This window comes from Penicillium taxi, assembly GCF_028828555.1.
Source record: "Penicillium taxi strain IBT 34144 chromosome Unknown utg000001l_segment0_segment0, whole genome shotgun sequence".
NCBI lineage: Eukaryota > Fungi > Ascomycota > Eurotiomycetes > Eurotiales > Aspergillaceae > Penicillium > Penicillium taxi.
In genome coordinates this window covers 2845716-2863953 of record NW_026643203.1, presented here as the reverse complement: position 1 = coordinate 2863953, position 18238 = coordinate 2845716, and the positions used below count along the sequence as shown (strand labels likewise).

General features: G+C 46.5%; 10 protein-coding genes across 10 annotated transcripts; 5 read left to right on the top strand and 5 right to left on the bottom strand.

Moving 5' to 3' along the window:
* Positions 1–614: 614 nt before the first annotated feature.
* On the top strand, positions 615–4251 carry N7495_001033 (proteasome regulatory particle base subunit RPT2; the record flags this gene model as incomplete). Its single annotated transcript, XM_057203703.1, has 5 exons — positions 615–617; positions 681–746; positions 804–1872; positions 1929–2178; positions 2406–4251. 5 exons carry the CDS (start codon positions 615–617, stop codon positions 4249–4251), a joined length of 3234 nt encoding a protein of 1077 aa, XP_057067776.1.
* A 116-nt stretch (positions 4252–4367) lies between these two features.
* Positions 4368–4690, bottom strand: N7495_001032 (uncharacterized protein; the record flags this gene model as incomplete). The annotated part of the gene is made up of 2 exons (XM_057203702.1): positions 4368–4537; positions 4639–4690. The coding sequence occupies 2 exons, from the start codon at positions 4688–4690 to the stop codon at positions 4368–4370; spliced, it is 222 nt and encodes a 73-aa protein (XP_057067775.1).
* Positions 4691–4900: 210 nt separating this feature from the next.
* N7495_001031 (DUF803 domain membrane protein) lies at positions 4901–7388 on the top strand (the record flags this gene model as incomplete). Its single annotated transcript, XM_057203701.1, has 2 exons — positions 4901–5879; positions 5944–7388. The coding sequence occupies 2 exons, from the start codon at positions 4901–4903 to the stop codon at positions 7386–7388; spliced, it is 2424 nt and encodes an 807-aa protein (XP_057067774.1).
* Positions 7389–8039: 651 nt separating this feature from the next.
* On the bottom strand, positions 8040–9369 carry N7495_001030 (uncharacterized protein; the record flags this gene model as incomplete). The annotated part of the gene is made up of 2 exons (XM_057203700.1): positions 8040–8485; positions 9012–9369. 2 exons carry the CDS (start codon positions 9367–9369, stop codon positions 8040–8042), a joined length of 804 nt encoding a protein of 267 aa, XP_057067773.1.
* A 1186-nt stretch (positions 9370–10555) lies between these two features.
* On the bottom strand, positions 10556–11497 carry N7495_001029 (uncharacterized protein; the record flags this gene model as incomplete). Its single annotated transcript, XM_057203699.1, has 1 exon — positions 10556–11497. One exon carries the CDS (start codon positions 11495–11497, stop codon positions 10556–10558), a length of 942 nt encoding a protein of 313 aa, XP_057067772.1.
* A 203-nt stretch (positions 11498–11700) lies between these two features.
* On the bottom strand, positions 11701–12767 carry N7495_001028 (uncharacterized protein; the record flags this gene model as incomplete). The annotated part of the gene is made up of 2 exons (XM_057203698.1): positions 11701–12364; positions 12418–12767. 2 exons carry the CDS (start codon positions 12765–12767, stop codon positions 11701–11703), a joined length of 1014 nt encoding a protein of 337 aa, XP_057067771.1.
* Positions 12768–13940: 1173 nt separating this feature from the next.
* On the top strand, positions 13941–14431 carry N7495_001027 (uncharacterized protein; the record flags this gene model as incomplete). Its single annotated transcript, XM_057203697.1, has 2 exons — positions 13941–14221; positions 14311–14431. 2 exons carry the CDS (start codon positions 13941–13943, stop codon positions 14429–14431), a joined length of 402 nt encoding a protein of 133 aa, XP_057067770.1.
* A 578-nt stretch (positions 14432–15009) lies between these two features.
* N7495_001026 (uncharacterized protein) lies at positions 15010–15237 on the top strand (the record flags this gene model as incomplete). Its single annotated transcript, XM_057203696.1, has 1 exon — positions 15010–15237. The coding sequence occupies one exon, from the start codon at positions 15010–15012 to the stop codon at positions 15235–15237; it is 228 nt and encodes a 75-aa protein (XP_057067769.1).
* Positions 15238–15845: 608 nt separating this feature from the next.
* On the top strand, positions 15846–16172 carry N7495_001025 (uncharacterized protein; the record flags this gene model as incomplete). Its single annotated transcript, XM_057203695.1, has 1 exon — positions 15846–16172. The coding sequence occupies one exon, from the start codon at positions 15846–15848 to the stop codon at positions 16170–16172; it is 327 nt and encodes a 108-aa protein (XP_057067768.1).
* A 1536-nt stretch (positions 16173–17708) lies between these two features.
* N7495_001024 (uncharacterized protein) lies at positions 17709–18092 on the bottom strand (the record flags this gene model as incomplete). Its single annotated transcript, XM_057203694.1, has 1 exon — positions 17709–18092. One exon carries the CDS (start codon positions 18090–18092, stop codon positions 17709–17711), a length of 384 nt encoding a protein of 127 aa, XP_057067767.1.
* Positions 18093–18238: the final 146 nt, after the last annotated feature.

Here is an 18238-nt window from a genome sequence, read left to right as displayed (position 1 = left end):
GAAGAAAGAGCGAAATCAAGTAATAGAAACAAAATAGTCTTGCAAATTAAGTCAGCAAAATGGCGGTAAAGTTGGGAGCCCGAATAGTAGGTGAAAGAAGCGAGAGATGCTTACTCCGTACTTGAATTCCTTGGAATAGAGAAGAGGGTGGATTCGAACAATCTCACCAATGGAGGGGGAAGTATGAGTGAATAACTAGCTTCGGCGACGAACCTCGTAATTTTAGACTGCGACGATAGAGACTCCAATTCAAGGATCGATAAGTATTTTACGAACGTCTGCAAGCAACCGCTGTTGATCGTTCGTGTCAGACCGAGTTCAAATAGCTTCAATTGTTTGTCTCGAGGAAAGACCTGCCGAGGCATTAAGGCAGCAATGATCACATTAGCAGCCTGAGGCTACAAATATTATCACGTGCCTATGGCAACAGCTTCCAGCTCGGCCCCCGGGCAATCAATCAATCATCATCATAACTGCATTGGCAGCTCATCCCTTCCACCTCGATTTTTGCATCTCCATTTTATAACAAGAAGCTCAGATCTACACCTGGAATTAAATATCTTCAAATTCGCACCTTGCACTCCTGACAGTGTATTTCTCAGTATCTTACAGACATGGTTCGTTTTGTGACCTTCCTGGTCGATCTCTCCTTCGCCTTGATACTGACACGTTGTGAATAGGGTAACCAGCAGTCCAACATGGGCGGTGGCCCTGGTGGCGATGGCCGCGATGACAAGGATAAGAAGGTATGGTGTTGTCATGCTCTTTGTTAGTTGCGCAGCTCTAATGACCTGACCCAACAGAAAGAGAAACCGAGATACGAGCCCCCTCCCCCGCCTACTACCCGTATCGGACGAAAGAAGCGCAAGGCTGCTGGCCCTAGCACTGCTTCTAAGCTACCAGACATCTACCCAACCTCTCGATGCAAGCTACGTTATCTCCGAATGCAGCGGGTCCATGACCATCTGCTGTTAGAAGAGGAATACGTTGAGAATATGGAACGACTGCGCAAGTCTAAGGCCCAGGCCACCCAAGATCCTGTGAGCCGAGGTGACTTGGACCTGATGGACCGGAATGCGGATGAACGGAGTCGAGTCGATGACATGCGAGGCAGCCCGATGGGCGTGGGTAACTTGGAAGAGTTGATTGACGATGATCATGCAATCATTTCCAGTGCCACCGGTCCTGAGTACTACGTTTCGATCATGTCATTTGTCGACAAAGACCTCCTCGAGCCCGGTGCGAGCATTCTTTTGCACCATAAGTCGGTATCAGTCGTGGGTGTTCTGACCGAAGAATCCGATCCTCTTGTGTCAGTGATGAAGTTGGATAAGGCTCCGACTGAGTCGTACGCGGACATTGGTGGTCTTGAGTCTCAGATCCAGGAAGTTCGTGAAGCAGTGGAGCTGCCTCTGCTGCACCCAGAGTTGTACGAGGAAATGGGTATTAAGCCCCCGAAGGGTGTCATTCTCTACGGTGCACCCGGTACCGGAAAGACTCTACTGGCAAAGGCCGTCGCCAACCAGACAAGCGCCACTTTCCTTCGTATCGTCGGCAGTGAGCTGATTCAGAAGTACCTGGGCGATGGTCCTCGTCTGGTTCGCCAGATTTTCCAAGTTGCTGCTGAGCATGCTCCATCTATCGTGTTTATTGATGAAATCGATGCTATTGGTACCAAGCGTTACGACTCGACATCCGGCGGTGAGCGTGAAATCCAGCGAACCATGTTGGAGCTGCTTAACCAGCTTGATGGATTCGATGACCGTGGCGACGTGAAGGTCATCATGGCCACCAACAAGATTGACACACTGGATCCTGCTTTGATTCGACCCGGTCGTATTGACCGAAAGATTCTCTTTGAGAACCCGGACCGTAAGTAGCAATTCGTGCATCTGCTTTTGTCCAAAATTGCTAACATACATCTTCAGAAAATACCAAGAAGAAGATCTTCACCCTCCACACATCAAAGATGTCTCTCGGCGATGACGTTGATCTTGATGAGTTCATTAATCAGAAGGACGATCTTTCTGGTGCCGATATTCGCGCTATCTGTACTGAGTCCGGTCTGATGGCCTTGAGAGAGCGGCGGATGAGAGTTCAAATGGACGACTTCCGTGCAGCCCGCGAGCGCATCATGAAGACAAAGCAGGATGGCGGTCCTGTCGAGGGGTTGTACTTGTAAGCACCGTTTCATACTCGGCTGAGCTCAATCATGCTGTATCCCTCCGTAATATAGCTAGTGAAATGGGTTTATTTTACTGGTACTCCGATTCAAAGTAAACTTGGTGAACCTCATCATTCTAGATTCATTATAGTCATGTCTTATCCTTGAAATATTTGTAGTAGTAGCTTATATGACTAGATAAGTCATGTAAAATAGTCATCGTTCCGCACTATGCTTATAGATGTGCAAACACTGCAAACAAGCTCTGTCTTATCGCGGCGCAAGTTCTTTTGCCAGCGCAACTACTCACATCTTCAGAAATGGAAGGGTTTGACGAGGAAGCGTTCAAAAAGTTCTTCCCTTCAGGGTTTGGTAAGCAAGAGAAAGCTGTTGATGTTGATTCACAAATAAATCGGTCCAAGCGAGCCGAGGTTGCGGCACCGCAACCTCTTGCAGATGACGAAGGGCAAACACCTGGCCCTGCGGAAAAACCACACGGACCGCAAGAGCCAAAAGGTAGCGATAGTGATGACGACTCAGGCGATGAAGATTCAGATGATTCCAATGACGAGGATGAATTCCCTATATCCCATGAAATGGTACTCAAAACACATGAGCGTGCTGTTACAACTATGACATTGGACCCCTCGGGGGCCCGATTAATTACAGGTTCAGCCGATTGCACGATCAAACTTCATGACTTTGCATCCATGACACCATCCACTATTCGCGCCTTCAAATCTGTTGACCCTTCACTTAAGAGACAAGCCGCGGCGCAAGACACCCACCCCGTTCACTATGCCGCCTTCAATCCACTCTCGCCGAGTCACGTTCTAGTCGTTTCTGCAACATCCCAGCCGCGAATCATCAGTCGAGATGGAGAGACGTTGACGGAATTTGCAAAAGGTGACATGTACTTGCGTGATCTCCATCATACAAAGGGACATACCGCAGAAGCGAGTAGTGGTGCATGGTCTCCGTCAGATTATAACATATGCGCTACCGCTGGATTCGATGGCACAGTGCGCATTTGGGATGCCAACGTGGGTCGTTCACAGAAGGAGGTCATTACGCATAGGTCGAAGGTGGTTGGGTCTGCTGGTCGGACCAAGATGACTGCCCTCGCCTGGGGCTGCCCAAAGAACGGTGGATCAAATATCCTCGTTGCTGCGGCTCTTGATGGCAGTTTGATGATATATGGTGGCAATGGACCATATAGACGCCCTAGTGGTGAAGTGCAGGATGCTCACACTCGAGAGACATGGACTGGTGGTTTGGATATCAGCTCTGATGGACGGTTTGTCGTCAGTAGAGGTGGAGATGATACGATCAAGCTATGGGATATCAGGAAATTCAAGACCCCATTCACGACCATCACCCATACATCGACATCTTCCCGTTTCCCCACGTCGAACGTTCAATTCTCCCCGTCGTCAACTAATGTCATTGTGGGTTCGGAAACCGGCCATCTGCACATTCTCAGCGCAATCACGCTGAAGCCAGAACTTATCACTCCTGTCACCCCTGGATCACCTTTGATAACGGTCTCTTGGCATGAGAAGCTGAATCAAATCCTCACCGGCTCAGCTAATGCTGAAACACACATTCTTTACAACCCGACCATGTCGACAAAAGGTGCTGCTTTGGTCATGTCCAAGGCACCTAAGCGCCGCCATCTTGATGACATCACATCTTCTGCGCACTTGAGCTCGGGTCTCGCCGGTGACTCTGTAGTTGTTAGCTCCAACGGTGTTCCGCATTACAGCTCGGCGAGCTTTTCGGCTCGTCACCCGACTGTGGGACTAACAGCCTCAGGTCGCTCTCGCGACCCTCGCCGACCGCATCTTCCAGCTACCACACCATTTGCGCAGTCGCAGCCTGATGAAAAGCATATTCGCGATTACATTCCGCTGAGTTCCATGCGGGATGAGGATCCTCGAGAGGCGTTGTTGAAGTACGCGGAACAGGCCAAGAAAGACCCGATCTTTACGAAAGCATACGAGGAAACTCAACCTAAGGCGATTTTCGCGGAACTTAGTGAGGATGAAGAAGAGGAGAAGCCTCAAACGAAAAGGCCACGGCGGTGATTAACTTATGCACGTAAATATGCACGAACACTATCGGATTCATCGTATAACAAGACGTGTACATCTTTTTTCCCACTTGGAATTTCTATACTGATAGATATTGTACTCCGTAGTATCTAAATAATGTAGCGCGCATGGCGGCCCTCCTTGCAGCTCTGGAATGGGTCTTGTCTTTCCTGCGGCATGACGTTCCCAAGCCACAGTTGATCACTGCTCATTTTACCCAATGGAACGAAGCAACGCAGTAGCTTTGACTGCGGGCAGTTTTCGGATTGGACGTGTTTCACTCGAATGTATTAAATATCGGTGGCTTGGTTTAGTAAGGAGATTCAAGAAGTAAAGACCCGCATGCTGACATGAGCATTTTTAGTCTCCTCCGTCAGTTACCGCGCATCTCCTCTCCGCACATGCGACTTGCGAGGAGTTGTCGGAAGAGCATTTTGTCGAGATTTTCACCCTGTGCAAATTTCCATCATGCAGTGTTCAGCGACTTGACCTGCTAACCGTCTATCCCGGCTGTTTTCAATCAGTAATTGTGGAAGAGTTGCGGACTTCCGGCCGATAACCCACCCTCGGCACCTGTGTACATCAAATCGAGTTTCGAATACGCAGGCTTGCGCTCTTGCCTCGATCTACTATATCTGATCATATGGATTCCTCACAAAACCCTGTGGTAGCCAGCCTGCTGAAATCCCTCATTACCTCCACTCTAATACCGCCGACGGCAACACCATATGCTGCCTCCTATTCATACAGTACCCCCTACCCCACACCAACCTTTACGCCGTTACCAAAGGACCATAATGGTGATGACAATGGGGAAGCTGAATGGTCGTCCCTTATCGGCATTGTGACTGCTTTGGTTGGTAATGTTTTGATATCTGTCGCTCTAAACATCCAGCGCTATGCGCACATCCGAATCGCACGCGAATATGAGCTCAGAAAGACGCAGAAAGAAACCGACTGGCGAAACTCACAGTTGGGAGCAGACACACATAGCTCGTATGGGACGGTGCGAAGTAATGGCACTCGGACCCAAAATCGGGGAAGATTGCGGGATCAACACGAGCGCAGCGATTTTGAAGCGTATTGTGACGAAATAGACAATCCTCCCAGAAATGCAGTTCGGCGGAAATTGGCTCAAAGAAGTTCGAGAGGAGAATCTTCTACATCCGATCGCACTTCCCGCACTGATGGAACTGATAACGGGAAAAAGAAGTCGTACCTTCGTTCCCCATATTGGTGGGCGGGTATTGTACTTATGACTTTAGGAGAGATGGGCAACTTCATGGCGTATGGATTTGCGCCGGCGTCTATTGTTTCCCCTCTGGGTGTTGTTGCGCTGATCTCGAACTGTATTATTGCGCCGTGCCTACTGAAGGAACAGTTCCGCAAGCGAGATCTATGGGGCGTGTTGATCTCTATAGCTGGTGCTGCGGTTGTTGTGCTTAGTGCTAATTCTTCGGAGGAGAAGCTTGGCCCTGATGAAATCTTGGAAAGGATCACTACATGGGAATTCGAGCTTTATTTCGGTTTGACTACTGGGCTGATCATCGCACTGATGTGGATCAGCCATCAGTACGGTCGACAGTCAATTTTCATTGACGTTGGGCTAGTGGCGCTGTTTGGTAAGTCTAGGCCCTCTTCTTGTCATAAATGCGATAGGACTGTCGTGTTAATGTGATATTCCAGGCGGCTATACGGCATTGTCAACTAAGGGTGTTTCCTCCATGCTCACCTTTACTCTATGGCATGCCATTACGTTTCCTATCACCTATTTGCTTGTCTTTATCCTCGTGGCCAGTGCTTTGATGCAAGTTCGCTATATCAATCGTGCATTGCAGCGCTTCGACTCTACTCAAGTGATCCCGACTCAGTTTGTCCTCTTTACTCTGTCCGTGATAATTGGAAGTGCAGTACTCTACCGTGATTTCAATTCCATGACGGTTGGTCGTGCCGCCAAGTTCATTGGGGGTTGTCTGTTGACATTCCTGGGAGTGTACTTTATCACAAGTGGCAGGGTCCGATCTGACGACGAGTCATCATTTTCAAGCGAAGACGAAGAGGGTTCTATTGGCTTGATGGATTCACAGCTCTATCGTGATAGCTTTGATCTATCACCACCTTTGCAAAAGTCCTTCAATACACCTGAGATCAACGGCAATGATAATCGATCCCCGCCTGTATCTCATCGAAACTACGGTCTAGACGGGGGAGATGCCAACGAGCACACACCTCGAGGCGCTGTTTCTGCCACACCTTCTTCTCCCATTGAATCATTGACAGCTGACTCAGCGCTTTCAGAGGCCTCGTTGGAGCAGCCCTCGCCATTGCACGCTCCATCTCACATGACAAACCCCTGGGCAGATTTCGAAGATCAGACTGTCCTGACACCTGCATCTGACCCAGAGATTTACCGCACTTCTACTCCTCCACAAGCGGAAGATGATGTTCAAGAGTCAACGGTGCTTCTTCGATTTCCCCCAGCACCCGGCATTGAAGAAGGTTCATCAAGCGCCGCGGCCGCAGCCTTCCGAAGAGCCTCAACTACGACTGCAGACCAGGTCATTTCTGCCGACCGAGCACAAGCAAATATTGAAACACCTTCACGGCGTGCTTTACGCAACTCTATCTCCAACCGCTTCTCACCCGGCCCGCTTTTCCCTACTCTCTCAGCTGGTTTCAGTGCTGTAGTTGCAGAGTCTATTCGCCGCGGGGAAGTCAGTCCTTACAAAGATCGTAGACGGAAGGCAGGCCGTCGAAGACAAATTGATGGTGCTTACGGAAGTCAGAATATTCGATACCATGATGAAGAACTAGCACCTTTTCATGATAGTTCGATAACGGACGCTTCTGAGCTACTTCAATCAGCCACAATCCTGCCAGGTCTATCTCCAGATGCTGGTCGGTCTACCAACGAATCGGATCAGGTCACTCGTCTCCGCAGCTTCAGTGACTCATTGAATGGTGGCCTCGCTTGGCTGGGTGGTGCACTTCGAAGGAATTCACAGGTCCCAACTGCTGATAGCGTTGCGCTGACCCAAGAATCTGCAATGCCGCAGAACGCCGGGACACCATCTCCCCAGGGCGGTTATTTCGAAGGTACAACTTCCAATGCCAACGCGGATCAATCATAGTTGCAACAAGTGGTCAGCCACCTGTCTATACTGTGTTTGAATACCAATATATACACAGTGGCCAGGTTAACCACCCCATACGTGGACCTTGCAGCTTGCAGCTTGCTTCTCTGTTTTCATCTTGTTTATTCTCTTCTCATCTTTTTCTGGTTTTTCTCGGGCGACATGGTTTTCATTCAAGTCATTACGGTTTCATTATTGCCTACGTATTCTGCGGGATACTTGTATATTTTTTCCAGGCATTTAGTTAATACGTTGCTGGTTTTTCTTTTTATCGATTCCCTATACCGGGTTCGAACGGCGAAATTTCTTCTCACATCACATTTTCACTCATCTCTGTACGGAGTACAGTTGACATTATCAGGTAGATTTAACTATGAAATACTTTTCTTTGGATTTTTGGAATTAAGCACTCTTTCAGCTGCTCTGGAAGTCTTGCCCAAGGGCCTCATCAACTAACTGGTCTCATCGCACACTTTATCATCAATATTGACTAAAGCTCGGGCATCAGTGGGTTAAGGAAATATTTGAACTGAAAATCAGACATGAACCAATAATGATATATTTAGAGTATTAATCTTTAACATGAAAGATTGATCCTCTAACATCCAAGCCAACACAAAATACAAGAATCAAAGCCTCGAAGAAAATCTACCAGTACTTGTTGTAATCGTCCTCGTGTACCGTAAACTCATCATCCTCATCATCACTCTCAGTTTCGGAACCTGTTTCCGAATCTATTTCGCCCGAATTCTTCATGCATGCGGTTACTGCCGTATAGATATCTTGTGCGGCGATGAGACTGGAAGAAATTTTATCGTCAGGGCATGGGTGAGCTGAGTCTGAGAAGGTAGTTTGCTCCAACATCGAACCTGGGAGATCGAAACCGGAAATGTTGCGTGCGAGCACGCGGAGCATACTTTCTCGGAGATATGGCCCGGGACATGGCCAGAAATCATGTTTGGCCTCAATTTCCTTTGTAAATTCCATATTCGAGTTCTTCTTGCAAAAGATGTATGTGATGATGAAGCGGAAGTAAAGAAAACGCTTTGCAGGGCGAGCATCCGAGCCTTTAGCGAACTCAAGCTCTTTTCCATCTAAGTCACGCCACTTAGGCCCATAACAACTCATCTCCTCGATTGCTGACTGGTTAAGAAGAGTTTTATCTGTGAAAACACACTTCCATTTCGACTAAGTGCCCACTATATCGTCCTCTAGAACGGGGATTGATAACAATCTTTCCTTGATCTAGTGCTGACTCGATACTTTGATGAAGCAGCAGACCTAAATCAAAACTTGGAATTAGGATATGACTTCACAACTTATAGCCTAGAGGATACTCACCGTTTCTCGGGTCTGATAGCTCTAGTTCATCAACTCCGGATAGAGCGGCGAATTCGTCGGTGGCTAGACTTTTTGGTACCAGATGTGCTGCTTTGATATATTTTGGAAGCCAAGGTCCGACTTATAAGTGGCAGCGGCCTTTTGGAAGATCGTAATACTTCAGAACACGTGCTTTAAAATGGGATTGGTCGTGAGCCTTCCGTTTCTTACATGCCCCCATCACTCTTGTCAATATTGTGCTAGTATAGGCTCTTTCAAGCACCTCTGGTTCGAGCTGACTAGTCTTCTGTCGCTTATTTGCTGAGTACTCTTCGATATCTTCCTCAATAAACTTGCGGTGCTCTGCAATAGTTCGGAGTTCGGTGGTCACGCTCTTAGTTTGAGCCAAAAAAGGGTTGAGAGCCTCACAATAATCAGATGGTGACAGATTCTCTGCTACAAAGATCTCGGATAGCCCAGCATGGGCACACTTGATATAGTCTAGTTCGCAGTGGTACTGGCGAATCTTGGCCTCAAGGAAATCAGAGACTGATCGTGACACTGTGACCGATGGTTTCGGGTTCATTTCAAGTGTATCTCGATATCGTGGCATAAGAGCTAAGAGACGGGGTGGTATTTCGGGTCGTAGTTCAGACATTTTGTGGGTTGCTAAATGGGTAAATAATGAACAATGTGAGACCTGTAGAGAAGAGAAGGGAAAGAGCACTAGTCTGATCTGGATTCATAGGCGTCATAGCATCGTCAATGGAAAGCCGTAGATTTTACAGTCGGTGAAGATCAGTCAAAAGTCAGATAAAAAGAGAATATGGTTTTTGAAGTTCGGAACCAAATCTGATCTAGCAAATACTCCACGAAAATGGCTCACATAAATCCAACAGTTTCCTTCAAGGCCAAACAGGTATATCGAAGTTGAGCGTATATTGAAATAAGAACATTACGTGAAAATAGTTTATTAATGTCTATGCCTCTATACGATTCATCATCAGATGAAATCGTTGCGTATTGGCCTCTACCACTAGGAGCGGCATCGAAGCAACATCCCTAGTTTCTTTTGTATCTGGCCTGAATCAAGGGTAGAGAAAAGTTACATCACCATATATAGTCATTCTTGTTGTATATAAAAGCCTCCTTCTTTGAACCTCTATTTCACTACACAGATATTCATAGGATTACTTGTGCGGCCTTTATCATTTGGATGGTACCATATACTTATGGAACTATTAATATTAAATGTACGGCCCCTTCGATTACTTACACGGCCCCCTGCCTTATTACTAAGGGTTTACTCTACTTTTCCTGACCGCTTTAATTACCGCCTGAACGCCTTATATTAGTCATATTTGAGCCAAGTCCTCCAACCCCTGTAAATATTTACATTCTCTATACAGCAAACAAAATACAGGTGTAAAATTAGGCAGATGCGACCGAAGGAAAAGTTGGGAGTTAAGTTGAGATGCGACCGTGGCCGGTTTTCGGCTGAATAGTTATTCAATAATACTGGCAGAAATATTGGCAGAACTAAATGGGTGCCTGATGGTGCCTTAAAACCTTAGTAATAAGGCAGGGGGCCGTGCAAGTAATCAAAGGGGCCGTACATTTAAAAGTTCCCTATACTTATTTCAATAGTATAAAAAACAATTGGAAAACTGCAAACAAAAATCAAAAGCAATCTGTAACTATAACATTGACATTATTCATGTGCCCCCGAGTGAACTCCGGCCTGAACAACCTGTCTCTCTTCAATTCCGGCTTTGGATACATAATTGTGAATGGATTTAGACTATTGCGACCAGACTGTAACTATGCCATTTGTTCTGATACAGTTAAATAACAATCGACATTGCATTCCAATCTGGTTTCAACACGTTGTACGGGATGCCGTCAGATTTCTTCCCAGAGTAATTTTCAAATTCGGCAGCGCTCTCCTGAAGCGCATCGTAGAATTTCTTGAGCACATTGTAGATTTGCTCATCCATATCTGAGCGAGGCTTAGGCTTCTTATTATAAATATTCCACGTCGAATGTGCATACGCAATTAGCGTTTCGTTATCTGGATTCGGTTTGAAGTTGAGGAGGTATGGAACATGTGAGGCTAGAAGCCATTCAAGACTATGATTCATAGGTAGCGCTTTGACGACGTCAGCTTCGGTATAGCAGAGCAGGCTCTCTAGAGAAGTTGGAGGCTTAGTGAAAAGACAAGGAGGTTTGTTGATCACAAAGATTTGGTAGTAGTCTTGTAGATAATTGACAGCTGTATGCTGTGGCGATGCGAGGTGAATACACATGGTCACGCAGTCGACTAGATCCTTAAGCGTGTTAATAGTCGGGAAGTATTTCAAGTTAGCACCATTAGTAGACCGCATCTCCTCAGACCAATTCTGAATATCTTTGTCGTTCTGGACTTGTTGATTGGCGGCGGCTTCAGTACCTGGGTAGGCTAGAGAAAGCATGCCTTCCACATATTCCCTGATCTTATTCCATAGGCTATTGATGCATCTAGCATATGTATAGTTACGAAACTTGTCGGTGTGGAGTTCGTTTGGAGGAAACCCTCGTGTGTTGAGATCTGCTGGTACGTAGCTCCCCTGGAAGTTGAAGTTCTCATATTCGTAGCGGATGAAATGGAGGCCTTCTTTCTGCGGAAGCCCGATTATAGGGAGAATCACAGAAGGAACAAGCGTGCTCCGGGCAGCTCCATTCACTGCTAGGGTTTTCTTCCAGTGCGGACGAAGTAGCCGAAACACAGCGTGCTTGGGATTAATCATTCGGTTGGCAGCGACGATGATAGACTTCAATCATATGAGTACATGTAAGGTGCACGGTGACTTCATGCCGAAGCCAATCACTACATTGCACACAGGTCTTGGCTATAATAAGGACCGAAAAGTCAGCACATAGCGTAGGGGCATAAGTAGTGGGAGGATTCACCATATCTCCAAGGCCAGTCATCAGACTCCTCGGTTATCTTCTATCTAATATCATCAGCTAGATCCAGACCAGCAGCCTTGCGAAAATAGCTACAGTCCTGCATATAAAGAGACTTGCGATGGTCGATACTAAGCTCGATGATGGTATCCTTAGCTACTTTATCTTCTTGTGTCTTTGCGGCATCGATAAAGTGCCTGATCATTCCATCCGAAGCCTGTTCAATTGTTGTAGGATTTGAACCTGTAAAATGTTGTTGGGCGAACCGGGCATCGCTATACCAATCTTTTAACTCGCCAATGTTGCGGCGATCGAACACATCAAACTGTATGCGCTTGACCCAGCCCCAAGTTTCGAGTGACTTTCTATTATAAGCCTCCACATCGGCGAGCTTCTTTCCTACATCAGGAGTTCCTCCACCCAACTTGCCCGGCAAAATTCCTAACATGATTCCCTTTAACTGCGCCAAGCGCAAAAAATCGAAAATACCCCAGACCGGAAAATTTGATTTCTGGCTCACATCCGCCTCGCTCATAGAATTCGCCCATGCCAGATTAATTGCAAGATTAAGATGGGGTGGATATCCGTCGCCGCCGTCCTCCACAGGCGCTGCTTGTGTGAACTTGAATAGTTCTTGTTTCTTGTCCAAGGTCTGAGCCGATGGAATCGAAGATTCGATCTGGGCTATATCCATAAAAGATACATAACTGTCGAGAATATCAGTGGCAATGCCCAAGGATTATAATTTCAATGCAAGTACCGTTGTTCGATAAGATCGTAGACTTGAGTCAGCGCTAGACGAGTCCCCCGATATGTCCCTTCCGGAATTTTAGGAGGCTCCTCATTTTCATTGAGTGCCCAAATTAGACCCTCTGGGTTTTGATTCACACGTTTTTCCGGGATGAACTCGCGTGGTGGTAGCTCGAGTTTCCCTGGTAAAAGGTGAAGTGCTGCCATTTCATTGATGAGTGCACCGGTGTCAATTTCGTTTACAACAACGTCTTTGGGGTTCTTGGGCCATTTTGTCTGATTTTTGGCATCATCAGATGCGACATTGGAGACGCCAGGTCCAACAATGAAGGCGCCAGGTCCAGAGAAATTTCGAACCATAATGCTGGAAGAGAGGGGCAACGAATAGGATTCAGGTCAAATTCAGATAGTAACTAGCCACTAGGTGTAAGAGTGAAGACTAAAAGATTCGAGAGGATTAATGGCCTTTAAAAAGATATTAAATGTCAAACGAAAAGTGTGCATCATACCAGTACTTTTGCTCTCTAGATACGGAGTAAATACATCTTGACATTCTGAAATTAACCAGAAGCATCTATATTCAGTTGATATGCTACATTGTTGTCGTATCTATAGGTATTATCTGGAATGTCAACTACAATGAACCTTGGGAATTGATTTAATGTAGGTTACTGTGACTTACTACACTTCTGAGACCATGATATTACCATGGATTGGAATGACCACTGTCATCCTCGGAATATAGTGAAACGGGTTCCATCATGATAAAAAGCTCGGAATTAGGGAAAGAATTGATGCAGCCTGATTTTATGTATTTCGCAGCGTAGAAATTGTGCGATTGCCTTTCTAATGCAAACGCTGTAAACGAATGTGCCTCCACTCGGATACATTCCAGGAGAACATGGAATGAACGCAACCTTGGAACACCCAAAAACGGCCCGCATAGCCTTATTTGCCGTACAGCGAAACCGGGTGTTATTTTGGATGTCACATAAGTATTTACTTTCCACAGTTAGCTCTTAATTTAGAAGATTTATTGGTGCTGCGACCAGGCTCAGCTAAATCTAGTCTCTATTCCCTACGATATCGAAAACACTAACAGTTATTTATATCTTCTCTTATTACTAATACGGTATATCAACATCAATGTGCTGCAACTGGCTCTGTCACTCACTTGTATCGAGAGGCTGTCATCCTGGCAGGGTTAACGGAGCATATAGGCGTTGGGTGCCCCGCCATCGATATCCAAAGGATTGAACCTAATCAAGTATTTAGAACGAATAGCTATCATTTGGAATACACATATATTATCACTTGCATACCTATAATGAATATAGTAGACTATGTACCCGGAAATACTGTCGACTGACAAAACCTAATCACCTATATCTCAGCTGGCCAATATCGCTGACCAGTTCCCAATTAGCTCTTTACTCTCTCAAGTTCTCCAAGTTCTTCAAGTTCTTCTTAACTTCCTCAATCCCTCTCAACTTCTTCGACATATTCAACTTCTCCCAACACAATCACGCCACCATGGCCGACCAGCAGTCCCTTCCATACCGTTCCAATCCACTCAACCCGACAATACAACCAGAGCTATCGTCATCATCCACCGTCAATCCCCTTCAGCCATCAGATAGCCTTCCATCAGTCTATAATCATGATACTCTATTTTTTGGTACCATGAGCCCGAAAGCTAAAGGGAAGATAAATTTCTTCAAGAGGAAGGCTTCCAAAGGTCTTGAAAGCACACCAACACGGGTTCAAAATCACCACACGAATGCACCTCAGAAATTTTTGGAGCTGAGACTTGAGTAAGTTTCATTTAAACAATAAAAATAATGCTTTTTATGCTAATTTGAGGATCTAGATATGTGAAAGCCGTTCAATAGGTCGTCGATAGCGAAATCGAAGGATTGAAGTTTGCTCTCCGTGCTAACGACCTAAACCAAGAACAATTCGAAAATGGAATGGCCGCTTGTTACGAGAGAAAACTGGCTCTAGAATTTGAATGGGCTCTTTGATCTCGGAGCTGCCCAGTCTTCGTGAAGGTGTTTATCCTACAAGTACGCTTTTACTTTCACTTTACTCAAACCTCATTTCACTCTGAGCGATCTCGAGGTCGAGATCGTTTTCTTTTGTTCCGGCATATATTAGGGTCAGGTGACCCAGGTTAGATGTCAAGTCGACTGGTTCAGACTGGCCAATCATTCAAATGCCACAAATGAATGAAACTGAATTTTCTAACTAGAGTGTAATCTGGCTTAAATACACACCGAAGAGTGGGTCCCAAATCACTTCCTTTGACATTAGATAGTGATAATGCATCATCTTTCACTCAACCTCTCAGCTTAACACCACTGCTTCCATGTCAGAAATAATCGACACGATGTTCCGTCATGAGCCTACTCGGGTAAACGACACCCGTACCGCCATTGGTAATGAGCAAGGCCTCCACATCCTGGCAGAGCTAGCTTCAATACGTGCTACTATTGAGACAGAAAAAGCTGCCCGCATCACTGAAAACGCAGCAATGAACGAAAAGCTGGAGCGCTTCTAGAGCCTAGGTATCTCTCTCCGATGCTCCGTTTACTACGAATGGATGGGGGAGTATAGACCTTCGGATGGGCAGAACCGGAGAAACAAGCTCGCCTACGGCGGAGCTCTGTGGTTCGATATGGCGATGTTGTCTTCGCCTGACTTCGATCCAAACCTTATTGAAGGTTTCTCCAACCAATTCCTGGAGAAGTACGGGGTTTCTATGGCCGTCGCACAAAATCGACGGGCCAACGGGCTATTGAACCGCCAGATAGAGGAAACATCTTTATGACGAGATACGCAGTCTTAAAGTCTCGCAAGCTGCTGTAATCTTCGACTTATACAAGAGGGTCGCAAGATCTGGACCACTGAAACCAGGAGATGTCTCATTCGAGTTGGGTGAAGGCTACGAATTTCTTCCCAAAAATTGCAAAGGCTGGCCGCAGAGCGTCAAGGAATTCTACGAGACTGAAAAAGATACAGGCGAAGTGTGGTTCACAGATAATGACGTCATCACAGCACACTTAGTGCCCCAGTCTTTCCATGGCAGATCTTTAGATTATCTTCGGTTCAGCAGGAGATAACACAGTCGTGGCACGCAATGCTTTATTCCCGGACGAAAATATCGAGAAAGCTTTTGACAAGCTGCAACTCACCTTTGTCCCTATCCCAGGAACTGAACCGAGTGAGTGGAAAATGATTGTTCTAGATCCAAAACTGGCCATTTGATTTTTTTTTTTTGGCATGATTTGCCCAACGGAAAATTGTGGCGCTGGAAAGTATGTGCTTTCTAGGTCCCCCATCTCTTGAAAGTTGAAAGTAAAGCTAATCCCGTGCCAACAGGATATTGATGGTAGACAGCTGAAGTTCTTGACTACCAATCGCCCCGCACGCCGCTATATGTATTTTCGACACACCATTGCATACATCAACGCTCTGACCCGTTTCGATTCTTCCTTCATAGAGAAACTTTCGTGCAGAAAAGTATGGGCATCACCGGCTCGGCCGGATGATTACTTGAGACGATCGGTGTTGGTAGAGCTAGGCAAGGTGATTGGAGATTACGACCTCTCAGCAGATCTTGTCAGTGAATGTTTTGAGACCGCAGATGTGGCTCCAACTATCCCAGTTCAGACTTTCATCACTGCGGCCAGTCTCGCTAAAATGCTGCGGGAGGGCACAATGGATGGCATCGAGAAGGGCTTCATCGAGAATTACTACGATTGAGTCGATTGAACTCAGAAGGTTATGCTCGATCGGAATTGAAATTACCAGTGGGAGAAACCTGTTTTTCTTTTTGCTTTTTTCCTTCAACATTTATGTGCTTATCAACCACATGGGACAAATGATTGCAGCCCAAGTCGCAAAGTTTGAGGTTCGCATCAATCTCCGCTTTGATCTCCGCTTTGATGGCCTAGATGCTCGGATCGATTCTCTGCACGCTGCACACCTCGCCATGTAAGTAAGTGAGTCTTGATTTTCAAGTATGAAAAGCTAATATAAGTTACTAGGAATCGAAATGCAACCATTCGCCTGGAGAATAGCGTTGTTTATGGTAATGATCCCTCAGACCTCTTTTTAGTCTGCGTAAAGGCCCTTCACCAACATACAGTGCCTAGGGACCATCATTCCCCCAGTAACAGGGCCCACCCTAGTAGCCCCCCACTACTCACCTGGGTGCCGGACAGACCCAACGCAGGGCCTGGACAAGGACATAGCAGCTGCCCAGTTCAGGGAATGGGCGGCCTTGCTCCCGAAAACGGACACCGTAGTCTACTCAGACGGCTCGGAGCAGGACGAACAGGGCCGGAAGGTAGGGTACGGCTACGCAGTCTATCAAAGAAGCACACAGGTGGCCTCGGACTCAGGGGCAATCTGTACGGTGTCCCATGTGTTCGACGCGGAGGCCGTCGGGGCCTGGAGAGGCCTCGAGGCAGCCATCCGGATACCAAGAGAACCGCAGGGCACTATATGGCTCAGCACCTCAGTGGTCTGGTGCATCAGGGGCAACGCCTCATCATCCTCACAGTGGGCCTTTCTTGCCTGCCAGAAAGCCATGCAGGAGCACCCGGTCAGAGTCAAGTGGGCCCTAGGACATAAAGGCATAGAGGGGAACGAAGCGGTAGACGCCCTGGCAGACGCTGGGGCGACCCGCGGAGTCGCCTCAGGACAAGCGGCATCAGGTCAGCCTACAGGGACCTCAGGGGCGAGGCCAGGTTGGCCTGGTGGGACGCCCAATATCCAAAAACCTCGGACAAATACCGCGGCTGGAGCGATCACAGGGAGTACAATATCAAACAACCGGCGGTCCTTGACCTCAGCAGGCCCACCCTACGCCGAAGATGATTATATCGGGTGTTTGCCTAGTGCCGCATCACGTGGATTTACACTTGAGTACCAGGATGTAAGAGAATAAGAGAACACTATATGCCATGGATAACTCGTACCTGCTATAGTCAACAAATATGAGAATGTAATACGAAACCGGAATCTGTAATTTATAGGCTGTCACTAAAGCCTATTCATTCTATTATGTAACAGTTGTAGCTCTATTTAATGATAATAATAGTCGGGGTATGGGACTACACTACGTGATTACAATCACAGCAAGATAGTCAATTTTCAAAAAAAATTCAAATAATTGGACTTCTGGAAAGGTTCTAATACTCTGAAATGATGTAGATCCTTGAATATATAAGCCCCAAATCAAAGCCAGAATAATATAGTCTACCCCTTTCACCAACAAAGATATGAAACTCCAAATCAAGTTGACTTGCACGTCAGTTTAGAACCACACATATCCACGGGCTTAGAAGCAAACTCAGTCCAAGTATTCTGGGCATTCAAAGATTTTCCTTTCACATTCGAAAGTTCAGTGAAGGCGCAGATGGTATTTTGCTTAAAAGCAACAAGTTGAGCGCTTGAAGCGAAAACAGTACCATCAGGTGCGTTGTCGACAGCGGTATTCTTCCAAAGAGTTTGGACGTCGTATTCCACACCATCCATAGGGATGACGACATTGACACTTGCGCCAGAATCACGATTGACGAGTTGGACAGTGGCAGTAAGAATTGGAGAGGCCTGGGGAGCGGCAAATACTGAGGACGAGGCGACACAGGAAAGGATAGCAAGGGTTGAAAAGTGCATCTTGGATGAATTTTTGCAATTGATCGGTAGTGGTATATGAGTATTTGAGTTGATGAATCTTGTAATTGATAGCACATTGTATTAGGTATTTATCCTCCTCGCTCATACTTCATTCCAAAGTTCCTCATCTCTAAGCCGAGAGTCTC